Here is a 9,929-nt window from a genome sequence, read left to right on the forward strand (position 1 = left end):
CATTAAAAGTAAGAAACTGCTCAGACAAATATCCTTAGACACTATCATTATTCAAACTTATCTTACCAGAATGTTCAAATAATGTGTCTGCATTATTTAATGCTTGTTCGAAGTATAAACTGTATTACGTGTCCACTTAGCTTGTGAAGTGAAGAAGAAATTGTTTGTCACCTTCAGCATACGTTTGGTGCTCCACTTTGCCCTGTCAATTATATTTATATGATATGAGGCTAATGCTGAGATCCTCTAGAAATGACCCTTTAGTTAGCTTTACTTCTTTTTCTTTTGTATTCCTTAGCAAGATTGGTTTTCTCAACAAAACATTGTGCTCTTAGCTTTCTGAGGTGTAAAGTTCCCAAGTGCTTAATTCTTTTTCTTGTTTTTAGAAACAATAACAGTATAGCTTTCTTGCCTCTTCTGTGTTGGTATCTTCTTTCACCCACAGTCACAGATGATATTATTGTCCAGTTTCCAAGACTGACCATCTATCTATCTTTTAAAAGCTGCAAATCTGTTTTCTTCAAGAGCAAACCACCTCTCCTCCTGTACTTTATATGTACCTTGCTCTTCTTGCAAGCAATACACTCTGCAGGCTTCATTTCAAGAACTGCCCTGCACTCACAGCAAACAAACATCAGTCAAATGGGAAATTGGGGTTTAGTGTTGGTGTTGTGGGGGTTGATGGTGGTGGGGGGAGTGGAGGGTATAGGGGCAAATTGGGGAACACAGGCAACTCATCCGCTGCCACCTGATACAGTAGTGAAGCTGCTGAAAGACAATGGGATACAGAAGGTGAAGCTGTTTGATGCAGATGCTGATATTCTCAGGGCTCTGAGAGGGTCAGATTTGGAGGTCATGGTGGGTATCCCAAATGATATGTTATATGCTCTAGCTAACAGTGTGGCGGTTGCTGAGAAATGGGTGGAGAAGAATGTCTCCTCACATGTCTCATCTAACAGTGTAAATATCAGGTATTTCTCCTCATAACTTCTGCTTCTCACAACCCTGCCTCTAACACACTCACTTGTACTTGAACAAATTTCACCTATAGTACTCATACGTGGATAGGAATAATAATCTTTGCTTCCTGTATATTTACATAGGATTCACAATATTAATGATAGGAAGTGTATGTTCATTCCCTAACTTCAAATGATACAGTGCCTGATCGAGAATCTTTGAAACTTCACCCCAAAAAATGGAAACATTAATGGGGCAAAAGCAGAGTGGGTGTTGTATGGCTGTATAGTGTATACTAACCTTTTATAGAGCTAGGACTAGGAATATGATTAAGCTAAAAAAAAGAAAATGTAGAGATTTTTATGGGCAGAGTTTAAGATGGAAGCAAAAAATAAAGATTTCACTATAAATAATTGCATAGCAATGTCATTATTATCCAATAAGGTAGAAAATAGAAAGAGCTCGATTAACCTGTCTTTTACTTTGCTGAATAATTGTTTCCCCCCCTTGAAGGTATGTTGCAGTAGGAAATGAACCATTCTTATCAACATTTAATGGGACCTTCCTGGCAACAACATTCCCCGCCCTCCAAAATGTGCAAGCAGCACTCATAAAAGCAGGCCTGGGCAATAAGGTAAAGGTCACTATCCCTCTTAATGCTGATGTGTACCAGAGCTCATCGGAAAAACCTTCAACCGGTGACTTTAGGCAGGACATCCGTGACCTCATGGTGAGCATTGTCAAGTTCTTAAGTGACAATGGGGCACCCTTTACTGTCAACATATACCCCTTCATAAGCCTCTACAATGACCCCAACTTCCCAGCCGACTATGCCTTCTTTGATGGTTATACCAACTCCATCGATGACGATGGAAAAGTCTACAGCAATGTGTTTGATGCAAACCATGATACCCTAGTCTGGGCATTACAGAAAAATGGGTTTCCAAACATGTCCATCATCATTGGAGAAATTGGATGGCCAACAGATGGGGATATACATGCAAATGTGAAGTATGCACAGAGATTCAATCAAGGATTCATGACTCGTATTTCAGGAGGAAAGGGAACACCTTTGAGACCTGGGCCTATAGATGCGTACCTGTTCAGCCTAATTGACGAGGATGCCAAAAGCATCCAGCCAGGTAACTTTGAGCGCCACTGGGGGATATTTAATTTTGATGGCACGCCAAAGTACAATCTCAACCTGGGTGCCAATTCTGGACGTCTGGTACCAGCGAGTGGTGTTCATTACCTTACTCAACAGTGGTGCGTCATAGCTCCCACAGCAAGTCTTGACAACCCTCAGATAGGTGACAGTGTTGGGTATGCGTGCTCACATGCTGATTGCACAACCCTTGGGTACGGGACATCATGCGGAGATCTAGACTCTCGTGGCAACATTTCTTATGCATTTAACAGTTACTATCAGGAGAACAACCAGCTTCCTAGTGCTTGCAAGTTTCCTGGCCTGTCAGTTATCACAAACAAGGATCCATCAACCCCAACTTGCAAGTTTAAAGTCATGATTCAGACTAGTCGTCCAGCTAGTGATAGAAATAGTGCTATAACAACCCTCCAAAATATGGTTCTTGTGATTATTTCTTTTTTCAGTTTTGCATGCATGCTTTGAATTATTGTTTCACTTTTTGATAAGAATTACTTCATATTTTGTACATGGCTGCTCAATTTGTTCTAGCATTACATTTGTCAATCTTCTTAAAACAATTGTATGACCATGCAAAAGCTGAAAATCATGATTTATGTGGCAAATCATTCTGCCGTTGTATAAACAGTAGAGCATAAGGCTGAACTTAGTTGATGTGGAACACATCAAACAAGAGTCCAAAAATTGGATGATGGACCATGTGGTATTTAATAATAAAACCTTTTAAGAGTCAAGACATCCCTTACAAGTTGTAGTTTGAAGATGCGCTACATGGCTACATTTTTCCAGTGGAAGTGCCATTTTTTAAGGACTCCCAGTTGCACAAGTATCAAGAAAGTTATATCTAATATACCTATTTAAATTGAGATGTGGTCTTTAACTTTTCTGGTGGTACATTTTCCAAGGAATAAACTTAGGAGTTATGATACATTTTTCAAGAACAAATTTAAGTAGTTCGCACCTATTTGAAAAGCACTATCTCGATACCTCATGTTAGGTGAGAAATGTAAGAAGAGCAACAATTTGGAGAAAAAACATCTTATTTCAACAACCCTAAATTTGGATCATGAAATTATAACCTCTATATTTAAAAATATTCTATTGCAACATGAGTCCAAAATAAATAAATAAATAAATAAAGAGTTTGACCTACCACATAAATGCTGGTGCATCTCTGGATGATCATGGAGGTAACTCCGTGATTTTATATCTGCCTATTGGTCAGACAAATGTAAAGAACCCAAGTTATTGGCTATCTGATTTTTCATATCATAGACACAATACAATACCCACTTAAACTGGATTCTTCTAAGCAAATAGTGATTAATTAACATGCATGTCTTTTTAACATGGTCAAATTTAATTAACATGTTCAGTCGAGAAGTCCTACAAACTAGATGATAACACAATGGGTCCTTTATGATCCTCAAAGCAAATCTATTTAAGGCATAAAGTGGTCTGCAACTGCAGAATTTTGAGACAACGATACTAGATGCTCCTAGATAGCAATTACAGCAGGCTCAAGTGTGGGAGTAACCACCCAGGACGTCGGTAATGTAACTGGGGCATCATCATGATATCATTGTGTAGGGACATAGGGTTACACTATGAGCATTACATGTACTTCTTGAGTATTAGGTTGTGAAAAATAGAATTTGAAGCACCATAAATATGTAACACAAATATACATATATGCATCTTAATATATATGTAATTTTACCTGCCGGATGGGCTCTGGAATGCGGAATTTGCAAGTCATCCTCACAATTTTAATGGCAGTGTCAAGAGAAATACGGTGACCAACTGAAATGAATATGGGCTTCAAGGAGCATCGAGTTGATCGCATTGCCTGCATATCAATTATATCTATATTTGGTCTTTTTAATTTTTTTTTTTTAAAGAAACCACATAATAATGCAAGTACGAACCACCTCACAATGGCATTAATAAGTATATTGCTGAGATGAAATGGATCTTATATTGGTGGTCCAAGAAATTTCAAGGCCAAACAAAGACTCAAAGAGGTTAAAAAGTTGCCAACATGGAAATGAATGCTGGAGTCATACTCTATCTGGTTTTCCATGCAAAAATTTAAAATGAAGGCCTCCAGTGTCTTATACCTTTACAGACCAGAGATATCATACTAATACTACTATCTTGGGCTATTGGCTAACTAAGCTCCTATGTAATAGAGAGAAAATATAGAGTTCCAGTTTCAGGCAGCATACATATGAGAATAGTCATGATCTTAGAGTATAAATGTATAAGAGACTGTAGACAAATGACAAGGAAAACAGAATATTTGTTATCCCCCCTCCCCTCCATCTATTAAATGGAATCAGTCAGATCATCTAGTTGATATATCATCCTACTCACCGAATAAAGGAAGAATAATAAGAATGTACAAGGGCAAGGAAAATGAAATCTTTTCTTACTGGATTCCATGGGATGCTAAAATAATGAACCTAATCAAAGCTGTTCGACACTAAATTCATCATTTAGAGGATACCAGAACTTAAGTAGCTCACTCACCGCTCCCCAAGTACATCCAGAGTCCCCTGTTAAACTCAAACTATCAATTGTGGAGTTTTCTGTGGCTTCTAGAAGTTGTGTAACCCTTGATTTGGTTAGACCATCAACATGGTGCAACTGAAATAAATTGACATAAGAATTTGAATGATTACAAAAAATCTTGAAAACACATGCATGCGTGCACGCACAAATAAGGTGTTGGAACTTACATTCTTTCCTACTCCTAAAGTAGGAAGGTCAGCTAAAACCCCAAGATGACAGGCCAATCCAAAGCCTGCACAGGCATTTATTACTTTAGATGATTTTAGGGACGTAGAATATCAAGAACAAGTGGGGCAGAGAAAAGCCAGACTGCAACCCCCCTATATTGCTTGACTTATAATACAGTCATACAGATTCATGCATGTTCTTAATCAAATAAATATACAGAGGTGATCTTTACAGAAGCACAAAAAAACTAGAAAAGGAAACAAAACGAAATTGGAAAGCTAGGAGTAATACTACATTCCCAAAATCTTTTTCACAATTTTTTTTCCCAAATGACACTTTATCTGATTGACGTGTGGTGAGAGGTCAGCTAATTTATGGTTCTCTGTCTTCTCTGTAATAAACAGTATAACAGGTTTGCACGTAGTTGCGTACTCCATATATAAGGAAACTACCCCCTTCCCCACATATATGGATTATGGGAATATGAGAAAGGAAATTCTTAATTATTGTTTAAGCAATTCTGATTAATCTACCACTCTAGTGCTTAAGATCTATAACTATATCACCAACGAACAGATTGCCTGGTAGAATTCATGTCTTTTATAACTATAGACCTATATAACCACGAACACACCCTCTGTAGTTATGATGACCCAATCCAAACATGCCAGACTTGTAGTCAATATATTTTCCACTTCAAAGGAATACAAACTTACCTTGAGGATGGAGCAACCCATTGCCATCAACCATCAATACCTGTAAATATAAATGAAGCTATGTTTTAAAATGAATCAATTGAAGTGGGGACATGGATTGTTATTCTTCAAAATGATTCAGCAATTTTCAATTCATTTACTGTGTAATTTAATTGTGAGTAAATTTATTGTCATACTGCAATGTCAACATTTGTTGGTAGAAATTTGGTTTAGTGCAAAAGCTAAAAAATACATACATGCAACTAAAATTCATGGGTTGGATGAATTCTCAGAATCTTAAAACATTCATATTCAAGAGATGGGAATTAGAGAGATGGAGGGAGGGAAATACAGAGTACATAAGGACTCCTCTGGCCATTTGACAAGCATGAGACATACCCATAGTATGATTATGTTAAAATGACTTTTAAAACAAGCCAATGTAGATATGTAGTACAAAACATAGCAAGGAACTTTTCTAATCCATAATAAGCCTTGCTAATTTACACCAATGGAAGTAAAAAATTTGTTTTGATGCAAGGAAAGTCCCCTATAAATACTCTTTTTTTTTTTTTTTGTATGTATTCATATTAATGTTTACACTCTGTGACTTTACTAAGCACGAGATACAGGACAAAACATAATAACCACCTTCATAATCTATAATCTGTAATAAGTGTATAACTTGTGAACAGGAACTCTTCACAAAAAAATGTTCAACTTAATCATAAACTCCTTCATCACCAGGGAAAAACAAAGACAATATGAAGATCAGAAAAGGGAAACAAACGAAATACTAGCATTGACCCTGCTTTTTAGCTTTTATTATACTTAAAACAAAAGCAGATTATATACACGAAGTAGCCTTTATAAGTTTATAGTCACCTCAGGGTAAAATGGATGAGAGTTTGCCTTCATTTTCTGCAAAAGACCAAGCAGCACAGGAGCCTAGAAAGTCAATTGCATTAATCATCATAATCAGTACCATCAGAGGAAAAAATTATATTCAACCAAGAACACTTGTGTTTCCCATTATTATTAACTTAATAAATTAATTTAAAAACAAACCAAAAAAAAAAAAACAGAAATGGGTCCTCGTAAAAACCTCTCTGAAGGCAAGGAAACCCGGAATGTAAGGGATATGGAGCCTAACAACAGAGTAATCCTCGTACACAACTCGGAGTGTCTGCAAGTCCAGCACCACAAGACTGCCACAGGCGACGGAGGGATCAGCCCTTGAGAAGCTCAAGTCAACCCCGCCGACGAATTTGAGAACTTCCCCACTTTTCACTGCTTCTTCTCCGTCATCCTTTGTGGGTAATCTCCATTTGAAGTCATCCTTTGTAATGAGATTTCCCTTTAGAGAATCTTGAATCCTTAAAATAGATAACAGTTTCACAAATTAAGAAACGTATATTTAAGAACTGCTTGAGAATCTGATGCGAACGTACTGGATCCATTTCGAGCGATGTTCAGGAGACGAATCACTGCTGATCGGTCCGGAAGATGTACCCCTTGTGGCTTCCACGTCCATATCTAAGCTTCCTGCTTGCCAACTGCACATGACAATATCAGTACATTTTTTTTAATATAATAAAAAAGAATAAGGGTCAAATAGGCCATCAAATTGTACCAATAATGCAATTAGATCACCCAACTTTAAAAAGCTAATTTAAAATATTTTTCAGGTGGTTAGCAGGTCACCCCTAATTTAAAATATTTTTAAAAAATTATTATTTAAAATAATAATAATAATAAATAAGTAAATAAAAGATATCGTCTCCGCGAGGTTCCTTCGTCTCCGACCAGAGACGAAGAAGTTATCTTCGTCTCCCTGGCTGGAGACGAAGATAACTTTTCTTCGTCTCCAGCCAGACCGGCGGAGTCGATCTGTTTTTTATTTTTTATTTTTAATTATTAATATTAAATAATTATTTTAAATAATAATTTAAAAAATTAAAAAGGGGTGACCTGCTAACGATTTGAAAAACTTATAAATTGGACTAATTGAATAGAATTTGTTAATTCAGGGACCTAATTGTAGCTTTTTAAAGTTCTGTTGCCTAATTGCATTATTGGGTGCAGTTCGATGGCCTATTTGACCCTTATTCATAATAAAAATATATATATTATTCCTAATACATTATTTGAAAATATATTATTCGAAAATTTGAATATTAAAAACACATTATTTTCGCTTTAAAATAACACATTATTTTCTTCTAAAGATGTATTTGAAAATTTGAAAAATGATTTATGGTGTTTAGCTAGGCAAGAAAATTAGAAATCAAAGGAAAATCACTTGTGGTCAATGGAAAATAACTCCATTCTTTCGGAAAATGACTTCCTTTTTTTTTTTTTTTTTTTTTGTTGGAATAAGGGTCAAATAGGCCACTGAACTGCACACCAAACTACAATTAGGCCATCAAACTCAAAAAAGATGCAATTAGGTCCCTGAACTACACAAATTTATACGATTAGGTCTAAAATAACCTGTTTACCTGCCAGGTAGGTTGCGGATTTTAAAAATAATTTTTAAAATAATTAAAAAAAAAAAAGAACGGTCGGAGACGAAATCGTCTCCAGCCGTCCTTCGTCTCCATGGCCAGGAGACAAAGGTCTCTTCGTCTCCCTGGCCGGAGAGACGAAGGTCTCATCGTCTCTCCGGCCAGGGAGACGAAGGACGGCCGGAGATGATTTCGTCTCCGGCCGTTCTGGTTTTTTTTTTTTAAATTTTAAATTTTTAATTATTTTTTGTTTAAAATTATTTTTAAAATTCAAAACCTCCACGTCATCAAAGTATTAGGTAAACAGGTCATTTTAGACCTAATTGCATTAATTTGTGTAGTTCAGGGACCCAATTGTACTTTTTTGAGTTTGATGGCCTAATTGCAACTTGGTGTGCAGTTCAGTGGCATATTTGACCCTTATTATTATTATTATTATTATTATTGGGAAGTCATTTTCCATTCTTTACTTCTATCTTTTGGAGCTTTGCCTCCACATCAACATCCAACAGAAAAGGATAAAACTCCTCAAACAATCACACAACCAGAAAGCTTCACCAACAAATCTCTACCAACTGTTTTTTGGCTGTGGGGTGAAAAACCCATAACTGGAGGAAGGCTCCTCACTAGTTTATACAGTTGGAAACCAGTGCCTCTGGTTTCCGCAGCCGGAAACCAATTTCTGGCTGGTTCTGCGGAATTTTATTGGTATTAATGCTAAATTGGAGTCTTATTTGCAGAATTTTAATTGTGGTTATGTGTTAGTTTTAATTGTAATTATTTGTTGTTAACAATATTTTTGGGTTTGTAACAATTAAAGTGTTAGAAGTAGGGGTGTTCATTCGGTTAACCGTTCGGTTAACCGAACCGTTTTAACCGAACCGAATTAACCGAATTTTTTTTGCTTTAACCATTAACCGAACCGAAATTTACTCTATCGAATTGACCGAACCGAATTTTTTTTCGGTTAATCGGTCGGTTAACCGATTAACCGAAATTTTTAACCCTAAAATTTAAAATCCATAAAATAATTCCTAAAATAATAATTCCAATTAAAATAAAATACATATCATAATAAACTCAGATTATTATTTATTCTATTTGACATTTTGACTATTTATGATTTTAGTAATTATATATTTAATATTTAATATATTATATTATATATATATATTCCAAAATTCGGTTAACCGTTCGGTTAATTCGGTTAACCGACAATTTCGAACCGAATTAACCGTTAACCGAATTTTAGAAAAACCTTTAACCATTAACCGAACCGAAATATTTCGGTTCGAAAACGGTTATCCGAATTTCGTCGGTTCGGTCGGTTAACCGAAATTTCTCCGAAATTTGCACACCCCTAGTTAGAAGTATACAATTCAAATCATTTTCTCGAAAATGAACCAAACACGAAAAAGACAGTTTTACGTTGTGCAGCCACACACAGATAATGAAAATATTTTCAGAAAAATAACACATTTTCCAGAAAATATTTCTCAGAAGTAATTTTATTGCTTTCCAAACGGGTCCTAAAATACATTATTTATATAACACGGAGTATTAAATAATATACATTTTGTACATAAATAATATATTTGTAACATATGTTTTTTTTTTTTTTTAATTCATGGCCTAAAAGAATTTGCATAACAATGACATATAGCATATTGGCACGCTACTGCAAATTAAAGTGCATATGTGTAAAAAATATTAAGACAAAAATGCGGATGAGACCATCTTACTGATCTTTATCCATAAGATTTGTTAAGTCAGAATATGTAATATTTATATTGAAATAATATTAATCATTAATTTAGTGTTTGTTACTTACAAGAAAAACTGTAAGGAGGTGTTTGGTTC

The 9,929-nt window shown here is 35.6% G+C and overlaps 2 protein-coding genes and 1 long non-coding RNA gene across 3 annotated transcripts; 1 reads left to right on the forward strand and 2 right to left on the reverse strand.

Moving 5' to 3' along the window:
* Positions 1-73: 73 nt before the first annotated feature.
* On the reverse strand, positions 74-1,519 carry LOC109191499. Its single transcript, XR_002055929.1, has 2 exons — positions 1,432-1,519; positions 74-612 (listed from the first exon to the last, which is right to left on the reverse strand). It is a non-coding gene; the product is annotated as an uncharacterized LOC109191499 (long non-coding RNA).
* LOC109191496 (glucan endo-1,3-beta-glucosidase 5) lies at positions 559-2,658 on the forward strand. The gene is made up of 2 exons (XM_019342154.1): positions 559-971; positions 1,474-2,658. Exons 1-2 carry the CDS (start codon positions 643-645, stop codon positions 2,588-2,590), a joined length of 1,446 nt encoding a protein of 481 aa, XP_019197699.1. The 5' UTR covers positions 559-642; the 3' UTR covers positions 2,591-2,658.
* Positions 2,317-7,131, reverse strand: LOC109191497 (endonuclease V). The gene is made up of 9 exons (XM_019342155.1): positions 7,014-7,131; positions 6,668-6,938; positions 6,448-6,510; positions 5,584-5,623; positions 4,867-4,931; positions 4,658-4,774; positions 3,846-3,974; positions 3,279-3,339; positions 2,317-2,428 (listed from the first exon to the last, which is right to left on the reverse strand). Exons 1-9 carry the CDS (start codon positions 7,124-7,126, stop codon positions 2,406-2,408), a joined length of 882 nt encoding a protein of 293 aa, XP_019197700.1. The 5' UTR covers positions 7,127-7,131; the 3' UTR covers positions 2,317-2,405.
* Positions 7,132-9,929: the final 2,798 nt, after the last annotated feature.

This window comes from Ipomoea nil, unplaced genomic scaffold (genome assembly GCF_001879475.1).
Source record: "Ipomoea nil cultivar Tokyo-kokei standard unplaced genomic scaffold, Asagao_1.1 scaffold1652, whole genome shotgun sequence".
NCBI classification, from domain to species: domain Eukaryota; kingdom Viridiplantae; phylum Streptophyta; class Magnoliopsida; order Solanales; family Convolvulaceae; genus Ipomoea; species Ipomoea nil.